This window comes from Larimichthys crocea, chromosome V (assembly GCF_000972845.2).
Source record: "Larimichthys crocea isolate SSNF chromosome V, L_crocea_2.0, whole genome shotgun sequence".
NCBI lineage: Eukaryota > Metazoa > Chordata > Actinopteri > Sciaenidae > Larimichthys > Larimichthys crocea.
In genome coordinates, this window is record NC_040015.1 from 1,269,968 (window position 1) to 1,293,007 (window position 23,040).

At 38.8% G+C, this 23,040-nt stretch overlaps 1 protein-coding gene across 1 annotated transcript in view; it reads right to left on the minus strand.

Moving 5' to 3' along the window:
* Positions 1-17,184, minus strand: part of foxg1a (forkhead box G1a) — a 31,246-nt gene extending 14,062 nt beyond the window's left edge. The window contains exon 1 of the mRNA XM_010741515.3: positions 15,284-17,184. Coding sequence (XP_010739817.1) covers positions 15,541-16,866 — 1,326 coding nt within the window. The 5' untranslated portion in view covers positions 16,867-17,184 and the 3' untranslated portion in view covers positions 15,284-15,540. The remainder of the gene's footprint in view (positions 1-15,283) is intronic.
* Positions 17,185-23,040: the final 5,856 nt, after the last annotated feature.

Consider the following 23,040-nt stretch of genomic DNA (forward strand, 5'->3'; position numbering starts at 1 on the left):
CTGTTTTATTTTAGCAGCTAACAGTTTAGTACAAGTTAGCAGAAGGTTTTAGTCCATTAGCTAAGTGTTCAGGTTAGCTGACAGTTTTAGTTTGTTATCAATAACAGCTGAGTTTAGCTGACAACTTAAAGGCTAACAGTTGGGTTCAAGTTAGTTTAACTTTAACAGCAAATAAAAATAATTTAGTTTTGCTGGCTAAATCATAAAAATTTGATAAGCTAAATGTTGCTTTTACTTTCCAGTAAATTGCTCAGGCCTTACAAGCAAGACATGACATCACAGCTGAAGGGATACAGAGAGCCTTCATGGGTCTATAGAAACTTGATGTGTTGACAAATGGTGTCTGAACGTCACTTGATTCTGATCTATTTGAAGAATGTTAACTACTGCAATTTTCACACTCAGTCACCATCAGATATTCGGATCAGTTTGCAGAGACAATAATGCAGCTTTGAGCTTTAACATTTTCCTTTGTTAAAAGATGAAAATTGTAAAACATACCTGTTCATGCACAGGCGGGTGAGAGATGATGATGTGTTGGACAGCTTCGCTCCTGCTGGCTCAGATCAGGACAGAAACTCTAAAAAGGTACAACATTGGTTTGGATACCAAACAACGTAAAACCAGTTAAATCATAAAATGCATGAAATCATTATTTCATTAGGGTTAGGTCCACTGAAGGTCCCCGTTTGAGTTTTTGATTGAAAAGCTTTATAGCTCTATAAAAATCTTGTAGAAGACTCGAGGAGTTTAACCCCAAATGCATGAATATATATGAAAGTGAGTGTAAGTAAGTGCAAACTTAATTTTATGATTTAATTTTCATTAAACTGCTCATTCAACTCAATATTTGAAGTCATGGGAAGATCCGAAATATGCAGAAAAATATAAATATTTTAGATAAACATTTTTGTCCGTGGGGTTTAGTGGCATCTAGCAGAGTAGCCACTAACTGCAACCCCTCACCTCACCCTTCCCTTCTTAGCTTGTAGGAGAAAATACAGTTGGTAAGTATATTTTGATGCTAATACTTTTGTACTTGATCAAGATTTTTAGTGTAGGACTTTTACTTAAGTCAAAGATCTGAGTACTTCTTCCACCCCTGGCTACATAAGAGACAAGAGAAACCGGTGGTGAGTGGAGATAAACTGGTCTCTAATAAGATATCTGTGTGCTGTGAAAAGGTGAAACGGTGCTGTGAGCAGATAAAAAGGAAGTACTCGCTGCTGAGCCGTCCCTGTTGACGCTCCATTGACGGAGAGCAGCGGAGCACGCAGAGATCAGCGGGCTTTTTAAAACAACAAAACCAAAGATCACACCAGGTTTAAGAAAATATTATTATGTCTTGTAATTGGCAGGACTGAACCAGACCGGGGGAAGGAGGGGGGGAGGTCTGCTGAAGACAAGGAAGGAAGTAAGGAAGGAGGAAGGAAGAAGGGGGGGCAAATTGAAACGACACCACTTTGCACTTTGACAATCGGATTTGGTGAGTTTGTTTAACCCGACAGGCCCTCGCCGAGCCGCCTGCTTTTACACACTCATTAAAACGATTATTCACGACCCGTCGAGTGTTTTCTTGCTCGTTCACATGGACCCCCCTCTTCCCAAAACCAACACACGCAGTCTTACTTTTCATTGTAAAGTCCCACTTTCTGGTTCTTACTTCATATTGATTTACTATGTATACGCTACACATAATACTTAGTTATAACAGTCTGTCACACAGAGTGTTAGAAACTATCAAAGACTTGACACTCATCTCAAAGGAAACATACAAAATACCAAACTGGCTCAAAAATAACATGTCGCTCATTATAAGACATCATCCCCCATTCGTTCAGTTAAATGTGAGCTAATACATTAGTAGCTAAAACTGTTTGGTTAAATGTTAAGGATAGTTAGGCATAAATAATAAGTTGGCTAATGGTTTGGTGTGACAAAACGTTCACCTGATGTACATGTAGGATGAGGTGTTCATCATCACTGAATGGTAAAAGTGAAACAGGAAGGAGTTTCACTGAAGCATAAATCTTTCTTTTCTGTCACTCGTCAAAACATATTTTCATGTGCGGCGAACAGACATTCCTTTATCATGTTTAGCTCAGTATCAAACAGACTAAATGTTTTGTTTTTTGTTTTTTTGTTTTGTCTTTGCATTCATTGAAAAAGTTGGAACACTTAGAATCAACCAGTAAATCAAACACTGGGAGTAAAATCAGAGCCTTCTTCCAGTTCACAGTTTGTTCTTGACCCTGAGAACAGATTTTGGCAAAAATGTTCACACCCAAGTCCTGGAGCTTTTGATCATATAACATCTTCATCAGCAGAAATAGTTTGCCCAGTTGTCATGCGGACTATTTAGTTGTTATCACGTGACCTATATAGGGAATTTCCATCACATGGAACAGGTGGTCCGATATGAAAGCTTCAGAAAAGCTTCAGAAAGAAACAATAAGGTGGACTTTGTGACTGTGACTGCTGTTTGAAGGGTCGAGAATGAACTCAGTTCCTCTGATATGATTCAGTAATGGTTCATTACTGCTGTTACTTCATTTCGAACAGGTAATATTTTGTGTTAAATTAAATAACCCACAACAAGTCCATCCATGTTTTTTACTATGTAACATATTTTAATGTGGTAAAACAAGCCACAGGTGGCTGTTGCTTGAGTTTGACAAACAGGACCTCTGAGACCAATAGCTGTCAGTCTGACAGTGAATACAGTCGCCTACTGATGTGGTTTTCTTGCCGGGTTTGGCCCCTGTCATCCCGGGGCTGAGTCAGTTCAACTAGCTACACAGCTGACCGAGCCAACAACATTTAGAGGTTCACAACTTAGCAATCCGTCTTCTGGGAAAGTCTGTATATCACCTCGGTGGTGTAACATTATTCCGGTCTGACCGGTCTGACTGCTGAGCCCAGTTCTGTTGACTGCTAACAGTTGTTATGGTTTATCAGGAAATAACAAACTCTAAAATACCACGAAGAATACCTGAAAAAAATGAAGACATGACTATACGTCAAATACTGGAGGATAGAGGACAGATGGGAGAAACACACTTATACATAAACTTTGACTTCATGGGGACTTTAAACTTAAAGCAGCTACTTTTTTTGTGTTGATTCTGGCATCCCCTGTGGACAAAAGCAATAGTGTTTCTCAGTAAAGACTCAGTAAAGTACTTTTAAAGAAAAGCCGACCTTCTCGCTGATCTCTGTCATCAAGAGGCAGCAGTATTAAACTGAGACCGTCACAGTCTTTTAGGAAACACATCAGAAGAAGAACATTGCATTAATTTTTGTTCAAACACGTGAACATTTCCGGTCCGGCCCACAGCGGTCCATGTGACCCTGCTTTCACTTCTGAGGTTCAGTGCCATGCTCAAGAACACAAAGAAAGAGAGTTTATATAAACATGTGATATTTCAAATTTACGTTAACACGAAGAATGTTAATGGACCACAGTGATGGTTGACCTCCTGCTGTGTGTGTGTGTCCAGCGGTCAAACTGCTGCAGGATCCACAGGCCTCATCTGGACCAATCAAATCCAGATTAGCTGTTTAAAGCAGAAAGAAACGGAGCGGTCAACATTCCCGATTTTAATCGTTGATCGACAGCCAGCCTGACGAGGCTGAAAAAAATAATGGAGACACACACACACACACACACAGCGTGTCACTATACACTAATCCTAATTTTTTTTTTTTTGGTATTTATATCCCACTCTTTGGCCTCAAATCTGCTTTTTTTATTATTTTGAGGTCACATGGCAGCAGCAGGTTTAACTGACCACTACAATTGGTTTAACAGAAGTAAAACCAGTTCAAATAAAAGAGTGTGTATGTGTCTGTGGGCCCAGTATGTTCTTGTAACAAACACACAAGATTCAATGAACCTGAGTGGAAAACTCAGCAGGTTAAATAATATATCAAAATACAACTGAGATGCAGATGAAGTGTGTGTTGTTGTGTTCTTTCTCTCATCTCTAATTTACACCAGAATAATGCCACTTTTGCTGTGTCCAGTGTGGACTGCACCAGGGCGGGGTTCACATTAATATTTAGTAAAGCATTGACCTAAACCTTGATGTGACCTGGTTCCCAATTTACTGAGCTAAAAAAACAGGACAAAATACTTTAATATTTAATATTACAATCAGATATTTCTGTCGTCTCCTATACGAATCATAAAGTTTTAATATATTTTTTAGGATTATGTCGGAACTGGATTTTGATTCAACTTTACGGATCATTACGTCAAGGTTAACTAATGATAAGTGCTGTTGCTATGGTTACCTGCAGTTTAAAAGTCTGCCTACTTAAAACTGTGGTTAAACTGTATGTTTGAGCTGAAACCTGCCAGCCAATCAGAGACATACAGTATGTTATTACTATTGTTATTGCCAATAATGGCCAGAATTGAACAGTAGGAAAGTATATTGTTAGACAGGGTGACCGTGAATGCAACACAAGAGTGTTAAAGTATTGGTGTTACTTAAAGGTCCAGTGTGTCAGATTTAGGGAGCTCTATTTACAGAATATAATCTTCATAACTGTTTTAGATCAGTGTATAATCATCTGAAAATATGATATATAATATTTTTTGTTACCTTAGAATGAGACTTTTATATCTACAGTGGCTAGTTCCGCCATGTTGTACTTTTCTTGAGTATTTCCAATTTATGATACTTTATACTTCTATTCTTCCACTCTTTGTCATCAACTAGACACGGCCAGCTGTACATTGACGGCCTGATGACAGTGACTGTTTGCAGGTTTGGGTGAAAAAACACAATTTACTTTCTTTTTCCAGAACTTTCAATCATGTCTAACTTCATCCACTAAACTGTGTCATATTTGGTCCGACACTTTCTTGCTCGTAGAGGATTCAAGGAATTTAACCTCTGATGTAAATGAGCTTATAAATAAAGGTTCAGTACAAACTTAATTTTATGACTTTAAGTAATATTCAATCAACCATAAATTGAATTTATTTGTGCCAAACTAAATTCTGTGGAATGACAATGTTAGTTACCTTACAGATTCAGATATTATTACAAATAGAAATGAACCAATGATGATGTATTATTGTGAATGAAACTACCAGCAGTTTGTAAAGTCATTCAAATGAGCTGCAGCATTGAACTGATGAATGCATGAAGGCATCAGAAATTATAATCCAATAATTTTTCTGCATGATGAGACTTTTACTTTCATTACATGAAGTATGTTTTGAGATTTTAATACTTGAGTTAAAGATCTGAGTACTTCTTTCACCACCAAGTACCACACAACAAACCTGGAGCTGCATGTGTACTACTGCAGTAATACTGATACTGCTGGTTAAAGGGGCTCACAGCTGGGGGGAACTTTTTTTAGCATGAATTAATGAATTCAAATATTTATTATTAATTAAAACCAGCTGCTGCCATGACCTAATCTCTCTCTCTCTCTCTCTCTCTCTCTCTCTCTCTCTCTCTCACACACACACACACACACACACACACACACACACACACAACACACAGTTAGAATAATAATTATAATATTTTAATAAATGATTATTTTTTTCTTTTTTATTGTGTTAATTAATTATATGTTGTTGTGAAGTTTCCTGTGATGTCATACATGGATGATGTCACACCTGGAAACCCCTTACATCATGTTTCTGTATCAGTAATAAACTAAACTACATCCTGCTGATTAAAGTCAGAATTAAAGTCATCTCAGTCAGGGCTTGTGGGTTGTTTTTGCCCTGACTTCCGTCTCACAGGCTGCCTCATGAACGTTGTTTGTAACCTGAGAGGGAAACCTGCAGACCACACTCAGGGCTGAGCGGCACAGGGGTTAGTGACTAAATTAGAAATATTTAAGCCGGTTGATAACACAGAGGTCCACATGGCTGCTTTATATTTTCGTTCTATACTTTCTATATACGTTCTGTACACTCACACTTTTTAACCCTGGACCTTGTTCAGGCTCTTTTCTTTAACATAAAAACCTCGTGGACTTTGAGTCACAGAATAAAAACCTGTATCAGGGTTTCTTCAAGTCAAACAAACCAAACCGCAATATTAAAGATCACAAACTGGTTTAACGTTGCGCTCTGACGCGGCTTGTTGTCCCGGAAATGGGAGCTTTTATTCGGTCACGGAAGGCAGCTGAGCCGCCTGGATGTTGAACTGTTCTCTGATCAAAAATTAAAATAGGATAAAAGACTTCTTTTATTTTTATTTTAGTTTCATTTCATGAAAAAAATTAACTGACGGTCACGCGCTTCATGTTCACGTCACACGCACACACCTCTTCGGTGAGCGCGCAGGTGTCACTGATTAACATGTGGTCACGTGGTGGTCGAGTCATCAATACACAGAAACACACAGGAGTATTTTGGAAGAATTATTTGTTCATATTTTGTGATTGTTTATTTATTTTTAATCTGATCACATTACTCATTAAAGAAGAATATTTCTGCTGCTCTGACATCATCACATTTCATAATTTTATTTATATATTCACAATCTAATATTTTCATGTGTTTCACTCCTTAGAGATAAAATGTTTCTGACGGAAACAAAAACTAAAAATATTAAAGAAAACCTTCAATAAACATTTAGTCTGCTTCAGTCTGTTAATTTAAAACTGTTAAATAAATAAATAAATAAAAGTTTTCAAAGGTTAAAAACAAACTTTGTTTTCTGGAATTATGAAGTTATATATATTTCTGTCACATTTTCTTTCTTGGTGTGTTCTTTGGAGAGTTTTTCTCAAACTGACCGGTCTGTTTGCTCAAAGGCACAGAGGCTGAACTTCCTGCTGGTCCAGGCATTGAACCACCGACCTCTATTTCATCCACTCACTGAGTGACTGTAACTCAGTATATTTACTTGAGTACTCCTGAATTTATTTTATTCTTTTTTTTTAATAATATAAATACTACAGCTCTGACACATGTGTACTTCTTTTACTTTTTGTTATTAATATTTATGATTTTAATATTATTTAAATATAAATGTTATGCTGATATGTACCGTGAATATAAAGTACCTACACAGACAACTGCAGAAACTGGAATTATACTTTCTGCAGATCCTTTACTTCAGCAAAAGTACTGATACTACTTTTTATTTGTACTGTGAACAAAACAGTTTCCAGAATTGTAAACGATACAAGTACATAACTATACTTTTCACCATTATAAATACATTCAAATCACATTAAGTGTAAAGTACCTCAAATTTGTACAAAAGTACAATTCTTGAGTAAATGCACTTAGTTACTTTTCATCATTTGAACTCAAATAAACTTTAGATTTATATAAAAAAATCAGTAACTAATTTACATGAGGCCTGTGGGGCCCCACTAATAAATCCACCTAATAATTACATTAATGAGTTATCAAACTAATCATCAGTTTCAGCCTTATTTTACATACAGCCGTTACACTGTTGACTTGTTTAATAATTAAAATAATTTAATTAAATTAAATCAGACTTCTTTGGAATTTGAAGCTGTTCCAGGAAGTATTCTGGACCGGCCTCTGGCCTGAACAGACCTTCAGAGACATGATCAGGTTCTGTCAGCTGACCTTTGACCCAGAAGATTTAACCCCCCACGCCCTCCAAGAGTCAATCAATGCAGGCCCTTGAAGCTGAGCCAGTCTGACCCACACAGAGGGAATTAAGACCAGCAAACCAGTCGGGAAACCAGACAGTAAATTAGTCCTCTTCATTAGGATCCTTTTGATTATCCAATCCTCCACATTTTTGATACATTTCTGTCATCACATGAGAAAAACCTCTCACCTGAACTCATATTTGTTTAGTTTCTGAGCAAAATTTCATATTTTTATGCACTTAAAAGAAGAACTGTCCCTGTGGGACCACATAGTCAACTCTCTAATGATCATTTTGGTGCAAGTAATGACCAGTTTCTGTTCAAACCACTTGTTCTGTCAGTAAACCAAACTGCACTCAAATTTCATTCATTTTTGAGATTCAGCGTCTGGTTTTTGGACATTCAGGAAATCATCCGAGAACAAAATAAATGTGGTAAATAAATCTTTTTGAACGCTAAGAATTTCTTAAATTTGGTGCCAAAATGTTAAAAATGTTCAGACTTCATTTTAGACTTTATCTTTATAACTTTATTTCAGTCTTCTAAAAGTCATACTGTTTATCGACGATGGTGTATTATTCGTGCATAATGTGATCAAACTCTGTCAGTTGTTTTTAGCCCAAATCAATTTTTAAGATTGCAGACAAAAGAGAAAATAAAATGTTGTGTGTATGTTGTTGTTTTGTTTTGTGGGAAATTGTAACTTCCTGTCTGCGCCCAGCAGCATTTATGATGTTACGCTCCGCTACTTCGTTCCAAACCTTTATTTTGAAGTTTTAGTGAATTTTACATTGAAAGTGTGTTTTTGAAGTTTAGATGCTGAAACCAATTTAGTCTGAAATTTTAAAGTTTAAGACTTTGGGGACAAAACAGATTTTGTCACAATAGATTTCTATTGTTTGACTTTGGATTTAAAGACTCATGATCAAAATAAACTAAAGCTGTCTGTAAACCAAAGTCAGTTTTTTTTGTCATGACAAACATTCAGCAGGAGGTTTGTTACTCTAAAAGTTATTTGACTTTTGAGCAAAAATAACATTTTTAAGTGAGTTTATTGTTTCAATTTTCCAATTGTTAGTAGTCTGTTTTCTGGTTAGTCAGATTGAGAACATGAAACTGGACAAAACGTTTAGAGACAAACTCTTCAGACGTGAATTGAAGAGGAAATGATTGTTATGTTGCTGAAATATTTTTGAGTTTTCTGTCTCAAAAATGAGAAACTTTAATGACAGCTGAAGCTCAACGCAGTCAGTGGTGAGAAGTAACTAAGTACAAAGTACAACTCTACATGTAGTTTACTTGAGTATTTCCATTTTATGAGACATTTATCTGATTAATATAAAGTATAACTGATGTATGAGATAATCTGCTCCATCTGTAACAGCTGCCTAACACATGAATGAATGAGTAACTTAAGATAACATAAACAATGTTCTGCATAACAAGTTTTACTTTTGGCACTAGAGAAAACACTTTGCAGGACTTTGAGTTGTATTTTTACACTCTAGTATTACTACTTTTACTTGAGTAAAAGATCTGAGTACTTCAAGAAAGAAAGAAAGAAAGAAAGAAAGGATATCTTTTCTCCCCCCCCCCTCGCCCCCCACCTCCCCTGTGTCCTTCTGTTGCTTCTTTTGTCTTTTGACTGCTGGTCACCCCATTTAACATGGGGCAGATAGCATCAGGCTGACAGATATTGGGTTCCCCGGCAGCTCCATTGTTGGGGGGTGAGGAGGGGTGAGGAGGGGTGAGGGCGCTGGTGGGGTTCTTGCGTTACAGTGGGACTCGTTTAACTCGCAGCCCTCTTTTAGGAAACGAACAAATTGCTGCTGAAAGTCCTTCTTTGTTGTTTCGGCGGGCTGATCTCAGAGCAGCCGAGAGCTTCGACAACAAACAGGCTGCAGAGAGAAAATCACAGCGACGCAGATCTCAGATCAGACGATAAGAAACACCGAGGACGACATCTGCACCGATATCACACAGCTCAATCCTCTTTTTTTTTTTTTTTTTTTTTTTTTACATTTTTCAATTTAGAGCCAAAAAAAATTGGAAGTTTTCACATTTTTCTTCCTTTAAGAGCTGCTGAACGTAAGAAATCACGTGACACTCAGACTCCATGTTTAAACTGTTGAGGCCTGATAACAATCATTTTAAAATTAATGTTACAAATAACAAATTTTTTTCTTTTACTTTTTAGTTTGGTGCCAGTTTTCAGTGTTTGTTTTTTTTCCTCTTGGAGCTTCTGAAACTGAATTTAAAGACTCGTGTGACACTAAAGCTCAAGGTTCATACTAGCTCGCGCTCTAAGTCTGATACTGATATTATAAAGACAATAAACATTCAGGGATCTGTCATATTTTTCAGTTTGGTGCCAAAACATTTAGAGTTTTCAGGGTTTTCTTCCTTTAAGAGCTCCTGAAACTGAATTTAAAGATTCATTTGATATTAAAACGCCTCATAACAATATGAAATCATTTATTTTATTTTTCAATTTGGAGGCAAAAAAAATCAGTTTTTAGGTTTTATTCGTCTTAGAGCTTCTGAAAGTGAATTTTAGAGCTTCATATACCACAGCTGAAACTTTTGGAATCATTTAGGTTCCCACCACAAACATTTGATCATTTTTTTTCATTTCTCAATTTGGACCCACACAATCTTTAGAGCTTCTGAGACTGTATTTAAAGCATTGTCTGACAGTGAAACTCCGTGTGGGGATTGATTCGTGGTGTTGAGACCTGATAACAATAATTTTATATATTATTTTAATTTGGGTTTTTTTCTTTTTAATTTTCAATTTGTAGCCACACGTTTTCAGATTTCTCTTCCTGTTAAGAGTCATGTGACACTGACAGTCTCCACTGAATCAGTTCATGTTGTTGATGTCAGATATTTTTGAAGACAAACATTTGGGGATCTTTCATATTTTTTAATTTAGAACCAAAAAATGTAAAGATTTTTACATTTAAAAGATTTATAGATTTTTACATTTTTCAAATTTAGAGCCCAGAAAGAGTATCCAGAAAAATGTGGTTTCATACTGTCGAGGACTGAATAACTATATTTAAACAAACAAACTGTTTCTTGTTTTTTTCTAGTTTGGTAACAAATCATTCAAATAATAATTTTCTGTAGAATCCTCTAAAACCTGTTTTATTTGATATTCTGATAATAACAGTCACTGACATCGTGAATGCAGATTTAGATTTAAAGTGTCACAGGAAACAAAAATTCTCAAATAAAATTCAGATTCAGGTTTGTCAGGTCTGATACAAAGATTTACCAAAAAAAATCACATTTCTTAATTTGGTGGGGAAATTTTTTTTAATATTATATATTTGATTTATCTGATTTGCTCATTGGAGAGAAAAACATTTTTTTAGTCTTTGATTTATTTTCAGTTTCTGATCAGACCATCTTCAAATGTTTCTAATTTAGCAAAGGAAAATCTAATTACTGAGACTTTTGTTCCACAAAGAGCTCAACAAACTGAATTTGAAACATTTTTACAGTCACTTCTCTTTTAAACTGAGTTTTAAACAGTCAGGAAAATTAAACATGAGCGTCTCAGATTATTCATTTATCTGCTACAGTTTCTGATGCCGAAAAGTCAAAGGTTGGAGATTTGGAGACCTGCTCTGGACTCATGTTGATCTCTGAAGGCAGAAATACAAACAGCAGCTCTGACTTCATGTCAAATCTGAATTCAGATGGTTTTCAGCATCAAATCATCACTGAACTGTCTGAAAGTGAAATCCTCGTTTGGAAGCAGCTTCGCTGTTTTCTACAGTAAAAGCCTCTCAAAAAAACATCTGCTGCCACAAATCCACCTTAAAAATCCACCTTAAAAAACGCCTATACCGACTGAGAGCTGCAGGAATATTCTGAACACTTTCGACCCAAAACTGAAGCATCATGGGAACAGAGCGCTGCATCAGCTGTAATCAGACACAAACGTCCATCAAACAAAAAGCTGAATCCAGATCCAACCGGATCCAAGACCGCCAAAAAACAGAACCGGAACCCTTCAGACCGCCACACACCATTATTACACTTCAGTCTGAACCTCTGGCTGCAGCCTCGGGGCTTGACCTTTGACCTCCAAGACCTTTAGAAACACCTGCCTTCATATAAAATAGTATGTGAGTAATAAAACAGAGCTGAAAGTTTGATGTTTTTGTTTTGTTTGTTGAGTGACTTTTAAAATGTAGTTATTCCTACAGGAGTGCGTGAACGCATCACAGGAGTGAACCTGTGCAGCGGGATGAAGGTTTGACCTTTGACCTGCAGACAGACACCACAGCAAACCGGAAACAGTCACAGCTTCATGTTGTTTTAATCCTAAATTCATATTAGAGACAATTTAACAGGATTTCTTTTAAATAAAGCTAAATAATAAAACACGTCGGTTTGCGTCCTTTTAATATTGAGCGGCCACAGCGCGTGCACCTGTGCGTGGATTCAGTGCCATGAAGCATCCGGATGAGACTGAAAAGAGAAAAACCTGCATCAGCGCGATGAAGACGAAAACATCAAGACACCAACAGCAAGTTCACAGGTAAGGAAGAGGAGGAGGAAGAGCTTCAGTCTGCACATTTTTAATACAACTGTGTGCGCAAAAACAAGCAGAAGTGTTTCATTTGTCAGCAAGAGGAAGCTTAAAGAGCTGAAACGTTTAAAGACTCCAGATATTTATGTAAAAGCACAAAGAGCAGCTCGCAGCCTGCAGACTGAAACACGGAGCCAGTGAAGCGCAGCGGCTCAGATCAGCGAAAAAAAACAACTAAATAAATAAATAAATATCAAATAAAAAACAGACAAAATCTCCAGAAACCTGCAGAAGAACCCGCAGCCCGCACAACAAAAACCAACCAGCTGCGACAACAAACACTTGAACGCACCGCAGATCTGAAACTACAGATTCAGACGAAATGTGTGAAGAGAAACGTGCAGGTGGATCTGTTAAAGAAAAAAAAACAACAGACAGCGCACACAGACATTTCGTTTCTTTTTTTTTCTTTTACACATTTTGAAAATCAAATATCAAAATATGAGCAAGAGCATCTGAAATCTGCGAATTAAAGAAAGAAAATTCAGCTGAGTTTAGATTAGATATGTAAAAACACAATTCACTAAAAGAAGAATCTGGAATCTTGAAAATGTAAAGGATTCATGTTTCCTGTTTGTTTGTTTGAATTCACGGAGCGAACATGAAACGAGACAACAACAAAAACTGAACGTGAAAAATCTGCAGGTAAAATCACAACAGACAAAAAAAAAAACATGCAACAGCAAAAAGTCTGCAGAGATTTCTGAAGGTTCATCTGTAAAAAAAAAAAAAAAAAAAACGTTCAGGAAGAGATGAAGTGAGAAACAAACTGGAGCGGAACCACAGTCACAGCACGGAGCCAAAACAACACCAACGCTCCAAATCAGCAAGAAATCTGAAGAAACCTCAAAAGATGTGCAAGTTTGAGGCAGAAAATTCAGCTGTTTGATCAAAACACGACGCAAACACTGCGCAAACATCACAGACACATCCAGCAAACATCACACAAACACAGCACATGACAGAGAAACGCGCTCAGGTTCAGGAGAAATCTAAAAGTTTACATTCTGCAGCGATGTGTAAAATGAAGCGAAGCAGCGTCTCAGTGAACCCGGGTGTAAACAACAGTTTTCTGGGTTGGTTCGTGCCGTGAAGCGCTCAGTGCTCGCTGGAGGCCGCAGCCTGCAGCGCCTCACGTTTCACTGTTCAAAAGGAGAAAATGTCAGTCAGGCTTGAGCAGCCTGAACGCGACCTCTGGTTGCATCATTTGACACAGTTTTTCCACCCAGACGCGCGTAAATCTTTATGCGTAAAAACCTTTTTACGCGCACGCGCTTCCGCGGTGTAATATCCACTGTGTGCCTAGAAACAACTAAACTCCCCCCAAAAAACACAAACAGGAACCTCTGAGGAGAAAAAACAACGCTTTGTTCATGTTTGTGGATTATTAAAGGAGCTCTGCTGGGCTTCTTGTTTTATTTGCGCTCCAATAAAACCATGAAATTGTCTCTGCAATGAAGAGCGGCGACGAGAAAACAAGAAATTTAAACTAAAATCCAAAAAAAATGAGAATTTCTTTCAAACTAAAAACGGAATCTTTGTTGCGTTCAGGTACCTGCAGATAAAAAACAGTGACAACAGGGACGGCAGGAGTAAAAAAGACAAAAGGATTGCCGTGAATTATGAATGTAACCTATTCTTTTATTTTTTATTTTTTTATGATTAAAACATTTTTTTTTCTTTTTTTAACTTCTGTAAGCGACAAACACGGGAATAAGAATAAGACCACAATAGTATCACAACCATGAAAAATTGTTTTTAGAGACGACAATTAAAGGACAATCATTCCAAGTAGTATTAGATAATGAGGCTTTTTTTTTTCTTCTGTCAAACAAACGGGTTTTTACATCGAGCTTCCTGTTCGAAAAGAAGGAAAAGCCCAAATTCAAATTACAAATAGACATTTTTTTTAAATCTCTTTTACTAATTATACAAAAAGAAAAGAAAAAAACAGTAGAAGGAACGTGAATGTCCGCTTTTTACCGGCCATCACGTTGACAGTCATAGAAGCACATCACAGGCTGCCACCGCGGAAAATATCCATCCAACAAACGAGACATTTACGCACAAAAATTCCACCCTAATTGTGAAATTTTCTACAAAAGCAGGAGGTGAATTCACACTGATTCCAACGCAGAAAACATTTGATCCAAAAGAAAAATGTCTCCAAACATTAACTGGAAAACAGATGTTTGAAATCGGTGGCACCAAACTCCAAATTACTGCGAATTTAAGAAAAATGCCATAAAAATCTCGTTGAAATGGAAATTTTCTGCAGTAAAGGAAGCATCATTCATGCACCCATTCATTCATTCATTCATTCATTCATTCATTCATTCATTCACTTAGTCATTCATTCACTCTTTAATTCCTACGACATCAGGCCTCTGTCAGCTCAATACTGATTCTAAAAATGTTCCTAAAAACTGATTCTTTGGTCTATAAAAACAGGTTTTAAACTGGGAAATGAATAAATGTTGAAAACAGCCTCAGGACTTTGGCGGCGGAGCCAGAGTCGCTTTAAAAAAAAAAAAGAAAAAAAAGAAAAACCCATTTCACTTTATAGAAAATAAAAAAATAAAATAAAATAAAAACAAAATTAGTTTTTAAAGTTTGAAAATAAAATCATTCTCCGCTGCTTCTTTTCTGACCCGCATGAGACCTGATATTACTGCAAACATGCGGGCAAAACTGGCTATTAGAGACTTTATTATTATTATTTTAATTTTTTTTAAATCTCAAAATTAGACAAAACTATTTTAAAACACATTCTATAAAAAGGTAATGCCTCCTCCAACAACAACAACAACAACAACAGAAAGAAAAAAATCAGCCTACAGCTCCCATCATTCTCTCGGTTTCTTTTTTTTTTTTTTTTTTTTTTAGCTCAGGTCACATTGCACGTCGCTGACTGACAGAACTATACAGAGACAAACCCCGGACACTTAGAGTAACAGACATTATGTACACAGAAATTAAAACTGCAGGAGAAGATGGAGCAGAAGAAGAAGAAAGAGAAGAAGAAGAAGAAGTGATAATAATAATAATATTAAAAAATACCTGGAAACTTCAGGGCTGCTTTCTGTGAGTTTCTCTGCTGCTCTTTTTTGTTTTGCAGTTTAAGTCTCTCCTCTTTTTTCTATAGTAGGTGGTTTATAATAATTTTGTCTTTTTTTTTACAATGTAAATGTTCAGTGTAAAATGTTCGACTTACAGTTCGTCATTTTTAGTCCTTTTCACTCCTTCAGGGGGAGGATGGATGGAGAGGTGAGGTAAAAGGTGGAGGGGTGAGTCTGAGGGGTGAGGGTTTGGGGATGTTAGTGTATAAGCGGGTTGGAGGTCGACCCCTGGTTTTGATGCGTAAAATAGTCTGACAAACCCCCGGAAAGTCCCGAGGAGAAGGCCGGCAGAGAGCCGGACAGAGTCGGCCTCAGAGAGTCACAGGACAGAGAGGAGGAGGACGGAGCCTGCGGGGAATTGGAGGCCGAAGCCCGGGCGGCCTGCAAGGAGCCGCCGCCGCTTCCTCCGGTCTGCGTGGTCATAGACGGGTGTGGGACGTGGGGGAAAAAGTAACTGGTCTGCCCGGCCAGCAGGTTGACCGAGCACGGGTTCAGAGAATAAGTGGCCCCAGAGCAAGGCACGGAGAGGCCGCAGGGCACCGCCGAGGCCGCCAGAGCCGCCGCCGTCAGGTGATGCGTCGCGTAGGGGAGATCCCCGCCGACCAGTCGGTCCATGCTGAGCCCGTTGGAGGACGGGAACGACGAGTGGTTGTTGCCCATGTTCTGGGTGAGCATGGTGCTGTAAGACATGGGGTGACCCGGGTAGCCCGAGGAGGTACCATTGTAGCCCAGGGCGCCGCTGGCCCGCGGGTGGTGCAGGGAGAGGAAGGGAGACATGGGCCAGTACAATGAGCCGGCCCGGTCCATGAAGGTCAGCCCGGAGGTCAGCCGTGCGCCCCGCTTGAAAGCCAGCTTGGCCCGGGACGTGGTGGACCGCCGCCGGAGCTTCCCGGTTGTACCGCCGATAAAGACATCGTCGCTGCTGGGGTCCAGCATCCAATAGTTCCCCTTGCCCGGGTCGTCGTAGTGCCTCGGCACCTTGACGAAGCATTTATTCAAGCTGAGGTTGTGTCGGATGGAGTTCTGCCAGCCCTGCTTGTTCTCCCGGTAGTACGGGAAGTTTTTCATGATGAATTCGTAGATGCCGTTGAGGGTGAGCCGTTTCTCCGGGCTCTGCCGGATGGCCATCATGATCAGCGCGTTATAACTAAAAGGAGGTTTTTCGTACTTGCCGCTCTTCTTCTCTCCGTCCTTCCCTCCTGCGCCTCCGTCCCCGTCTTTCCCGTCCTTCTTCTCCTCTTGCTGCTTCTCCTTCTCGTCCGTGCAGCTCTCCTGGCTCGAGGAGTCACTTTTAGGGTCCGCTTTGCTGTCCTGCTGCACGGCCGGGAGAGGCGCTTTCTGCTCGGCTTCATCCACTCCGCCGGTCCGGTGGTGGTGGTGGTTCTGGTGGTGGTGGCTCTGGTGGTGATGCTGGTTCTGGTGGTTGTTATTGTCGCTTTGCACGGCCTCAGGCACCAAACTGTTTATACTGAACGACGATTTAGGAATCATTTTCACCTCTTTGCGCTCTCCCATATCCAACATCACCGGGCAATGAGGGGGGAAATGGCAACGACCAAAAGCGACGAACACAGCTGGGTCTCAATCTGTCCTGTCTCTGCCTGCGAACCAGGACGGGAAGGAAGGAAGGGGGGAACGATAGGAAGAAAGAAAGTATAGCCCAACAAACTATTTCATGTTCGGTTTGGGGAGAAAAAAGGAAACACACACACACACACAACACACACGTACACACACATCGATAGGAGACAGATAGCTGCAATTAATTAGGGAGCCACAGCCACTAAAGCAAGTAAAAAACATTGGTTGGACCTTTCCAGTCCTCAGCCAACCAGGGGAACATTAGTATTAAATATTAAGGCGTCCTCTGCGCTTTCAGCCAATCATGACGCACAGGGAAACACACACATCCACCAATGCCGTGCACGCTGCAAAAAGATACCACAGCAGAGGAGTGTTTTCACGTCTGTCAGAGGTTTAAAAAATCTGACTTTGATCGAAATGAAACTGAAAATGTGAAAAACGGGTCCCGAATTTTCACCGCTTGCGAAGCGAATCGATTGTTTTGGATTTTCTTTAGATTAGTTTGTGCAGAAACGAGAAGACCTCAGTTATAAAATCTAAAACATTTTTTTAAATGTGGATTTTTCAAACATAATTCTGTTTTCTGTCGTTTCTGTACAGAAATCAGACTTTGAGCGGCTCACACGCCCCAAAAACGACTCTCCAAACGCGTGACATTTTTTGCAGTGTTGAAAACACACTCACCCCTATCAACACTCGTCTCACCCCTCCCTCACCCTCCTCCCTCCAAACCTAAACTAAAACCGTCGCTGGAAAACACACACCGTGCATGCGTACACCCAAATCCCCGCCGCTCCTCATATTTACACTCAAATATTTTCCCCTTCGGCGTCTTCAAAACTGTTTACATCCAGACACGGAGGGAAAATAAACAGAGGAGAGGGGATCCGAAGGGCACGCGGACACGGTCAGGACACGCGGAGGTGATTTGTGTGTCAGATCACAGCAGACTATACGACACACACACACACACACACACACACACACACACACACACATTCAGAGAGAGAGGCCACTGGGCTGTTTCTCCAAAGCCGATTTTCTGTGCGTAAAATGTGCGCCGGGATGCGTAAACACGGTGTCATGTCAGTCTGCTGCTTCCAGGAAGGTTTATAGTTCGTTTCTCCTGCCGGCGGCTTCACGTCGGGGGAGAATTTGACATCAACACAGAGTGAAGAGGCAGAAACACGAAATGAATGAATGAGTGGATGGATGAGTGGAGAGCTGTAGGCCGCTGGAGGAGAGCACGCAGATTTCAAATTCAAATTAAACTCCAGAAATGTGTGTTTATTCTTTTGTATTTTGTTTCTGATGTTCAGACAAACTTCATGTTTAATTTTGAAGATTTAAAGGAAAAATTCAACATTTCTCTCTTTTAGAAAAAAAACACAAAACCTTTGAATTGTCCAAACTGCGCTGATTCATTCAAACACACAACGATTGTAACTACTACATTACACTACATTACATTGCATTTAGCAGACGCTTTTATCCAAAGCGACTTACAAAGGACTACTAACACTAAAAGAACTACAAACACCAGCTCTCTCTCATTTACTGCTGAGCACTGAGTTGGGTTTTTATTCACGGTGGAAGTTTAAAAACTGACACGTGGTTTAAATTTTTATTTTGGACTCAATATCTGAAATGAAAGATTTTTTATTTCATAAGAAAATAAAGTGAAATAATTGAAATAGGTAAAAACTCTTTGATTATATTTATATTATATTCAGTGTTTCCTCTAAACTGCAGCACAGCAGCAGTTCTTCTACACGTGCCTCTCTGACTGTTTGTTACTGCAGTTATGAAATGTGTCTTCACAGAGAGATCCTGTTATTAGTATTAATTGATGTTATTTGTCACCACGTGATCAGAAGGACTAAGCACGTGACCACAAATAATAAAACACACGAGACAAAAATGTGTTTTTATTTTTTTTTAACGATTTTTAGATTTTCTCTGAATCATCAAACGTGTGTTGATGTTACCATGACAACAGTCATTAAAACTGCACGAGTTCAGTTTAATAATAGTGATATTAATGTGAGCATCACTGCTTCATGTATCTGATCCTGCGTCTCTTTCATGATGAGCCGAGCTCTGAGACCTCAGCCGGTTTAATCTGAGACACGTGAAGCCGGACCCGTCAGCCCGGGTCCTGGACACTTCATTTAAGACTTTTTAAGGAGGTTTGAGAGCAAAATATTTAATTTAAGCAGGAAGTATGGCTGATGTTTCACACGTTTGACAAAATGTGAACTCAGCTTTCTGTGCGTAAAAGTGCCAAATCAACCAGGAGACACTTTTCTTTAAAAACTCAAACTTTGCTGTAGATTTTCTTTAATTTGACAAACTAAAGATTTTTTTTTTGTTTGGCTCTGAATGACTTCATGTTGGACACTTTGACCCCGGAGGAGCAGCTGCAGCTCGGACACACGGAGCCGATTTGAAGCAGACAGTGTGAGAAGAGGCTCCAGGTCTGCGCGCAGAGCGAGTCTGTCACGTCCTGAAATATTCATCATGTTTAATGTTTATGTGGAGACACAAAGGCGGAGCAACTAAATCAACAATTCGACACAAGAAATCAGATTTGGTTTCAGTTTTTCAGCCTCACAAATAAAAATCAGCGTTTTTGTCTTTTTTGTTTGTTTTTTTTAGATTCATTCAAACATTTTTTTTTAAAATATTGTGTTTGAGTTTAACGACACGTGCAGCTGAAATGTATCCTTTGTTTCATGAAGAAAATACAAAAAACAGCTGATCAGTGACCGGATGTTTGGACTGGGGAACATTTTAAATAAGCAGTTATTACACTTTATTATTAACAATAATGTAATTAGACTAAAACTAATCAGGAATAATAATACTGACCAAAACAAATCACAAAGTCCCGTCCCGGGTTTCCAGGAGCTTTCAGTCACATTTGTGGCCCTCAACAGCTGAAAGCTCCTCGATCCTTTTATTCATAAATAATAAAAATAATAACAATAATAATATTAGGATTCAGTGTGTTGCTGAGCAGAAGTTTTTTGGCTTTGTCTTCCGGTGTATTTTTGCGTAAAAAACGTCCTGATGCACATTTTGAATTTATTTAAGAGATTATTGTTGTTGTTGTTTGTTTGTTTATGCTTTTATTTTGATGGGATAGTTTAAGTGGATGTTTGTTTGTCGGATTCTCTGTGACACTCCCTGAACTAAACATACTGCCTGTTTGTTGTTGTTGTTGTTGTTAGTTTGCTCACAGAAGCTGAAGATGTGAGCGCAGTTTGGACCAAACAGCGGCTCCTCCGCTTATATGATGTCTGCAGCGTGTGTGTGTGTGTGTGTGTGCGTGTGTGTGTGTGTGTGTGTGTGTGTGTGTGTGTGTGTGTGTGTGTGTGTGTCATCTAAGCAGGACTAAAGAGGAGGTGGTGGTGCAGAGAAAAACGTCGATCCAATCTCAGACAGACAAAAAAAAAACTTGAACCTGTCCTGTGCTGGATTCACGTTCTCAGAAACATTTCTCTTTAAAATAAAAGCAGCAGAGAGAAGTGACCTCTGTGTTCGTCTGAGGAAGAAAAGACGGGGAGGAACTCCATGTTACAAACTAACTGAGGCTTCAAACCAACCCAGACTCAGTTCAGGCTTCTTCTGAATTTGAAAACACAATGTAAATGCAGTTCAAAGGAGAGGCATGGAGACAAAGTTTATTTTTTTTTTTGCTTTGTTTTTTGTCTTCTTTGTTGGTCAGGTCATAACTGGGACGTCCAAATCCAACCAAACCTGACAGTTCATTTACAGCAGACTCAAAGCTCAAATTTGCACTCTGACCTATGACACTTTGACTGTTGCCTCTCTAACTGCCTGCTGGGACTTCAAGTCAACCCAAACCAGACTCTGTTCATTTTCTTCTGAATTTTATGACACATTTAAAATGCTCAAACTTGTATCATTAAGCAGGAGAGACAGAACAATTTGTTTTCTTTTGAATTTTAAGACAAATTATCAGTGCCAGTTTGGTCAGCTACCACCTGGGACTTCAAACCAAACTCACTTCATATTCTTCTGAATTTTAGAACTCAATTTAAACGTTTTAATTTCCTCAGACAAAAACAGAAATCTTAAAATTACACTCTGGTCTGAGGTGTGAATATTGGTGGCGACAAACATCTGCTGATACACAAATACGTTTTGAAATAAAACTTTCTTATTGAAGTGATAAAAAATAAAATTAGTTCACCAGATGCTTTCATATTGAGCTGTCCAACATTTCACATTCACTGCCTCCAGATGTCCTTCAAGACAACACGTTTAATCCAGCTCGTTAGCTGATTCAAACATTTTTACATTTCAATACAATAACACAGAAAACATCAAGTTTAGCTCCATCTTAATTTAAAGCTACGTGTTATATAAAATTGATTTATTGAAAGATGTAATTATCACTATGAAAGGTTTACTTGCATTGTCTGTAATATATTCATGTTTGGGCAGAGCAGAAAGACATTTTTTAAATTTATTCATAGCTGCAGAGAGAAAGAAACAAAACCTTTGACCTCTGTCATAATTGACATCTTAACCATCATTAGAAACACAGGTTAACTTTATTTCCATGGATTTTATTCAAACATCTGTTTTTAAAGAATCCCGTCAGTTTAACTCTGCCTGGTGATAATTTTAGCTTCATGTTTAATCAAAGTGTTCAGATCTGATTCCTCTGCTGAATCAAAGTGTTTAAAGTTCTGATTAAAAATGTTTGATCTGAATTTAGTTTTCACTTCTGCAGAACATCTGCTGTTTGTCTTCACGCTAACAGAAACATGTTTCGTTCAGCAGCGTCTGTCAGTCGATCGATGGAGCTGATCAGGGGGGTTCTCAAAAGCTTACATGGGTTTACTGTGGAGTTCTAGGAGTTCTCAACAGGTTGCAGGCATTCAAAACTAGTGGTAATGATGGGTTCCTCTAGGATTCTGTAGGTTCTTAAAAAGGTTCCACTGTTCCTAAACAGGGTTCCTAACAGACTTCTATAAGCTCTTAAATGGTCTCAGGGAGTTCAGGGATTCTAGCTGCTTTGAAAGGGTTGCTTGAGTTCTTCAGGAGTTTCTATTGATTTCTTAACTAGGCCAGGGAGCTTTGTAAGCGGTTCCTGAAGATGTTTCTTAAATGGGGCCTGTCTTCTATTGTGGCCTGTTAAGAGGTTTATGTAGTTCTTAAATGAGTTCCAGTACTCCATGAATTGGTTCTTTGGGTTCTTAAGAATGATCCAGGAGTTTCGTCTTAAAGAGGTTATTAAGGGGGTTTCTGTGGTTCATAAAGGGGGTCCAGCAGGCCTAGGTTTCCATGGCTTTTAAACCACCTTCATAAAGGGGTACTTCTTAGATTTCTTAAGGTATATGAGGTTCTTGCAGAGTCTCAGGAGGTTCCCAGTCCTGGGTTATTCTGGGATTTGAGGGTTTTTTGAAGTTCTAGGGCTGTCTGAGAGACTGGTCTATTTGGGTTATTAAAGGATTCTAGGAGCCCTTAAAGGTGTTCGACTGGGTTCATAAGACGGTTGCACAGGGTTTGTAAATGAGTTCGTTTAAGGAGGTTTCTCTGGTCTATCCTAAAAACAACCAAGTTCCAGGAGATGTCCAGGAGCATTCATGGATTGTTTTGAAGTTTAAGAGATTTAAATGTTGTCATGAAGGGGGTTCTGTGGTTCTTGAAGGGTTTCCAGCAATCCTAAAGATGTTTGAGGAAATGTTAAGGGACTTTATTGGTTCATAAGGGGGATTTTAAGGGACCTCCAGGGGACTACAAGTATTCAAAGGGTTTATAGGCATAAAGCGTTCCACTGATTGTTAACAGGGTTCCAGGAGTTATTAATGGAATTTCAGGGCTTCCTTATTGGTTCTTAAGTTATTTAAGAAGTTATTTAAGGGTTTAAGGGAACTCTTTAAGTTGTTCTGGAGGTTATAAAAAGGGACTGTTGAGGTTGCTTTGTTTTTTCTTACAGTTGAATTCAGGTGTCTTTACCTCTGACCTCTGACCTGTCCTCTGAAAGTCAAGATGAAGTAAATGACCACATAAAGAACAAAAGTAAAACCTCAGTGTTCAATGACACCAACAGGGAATGAAGGATGGGGAATTATTTTA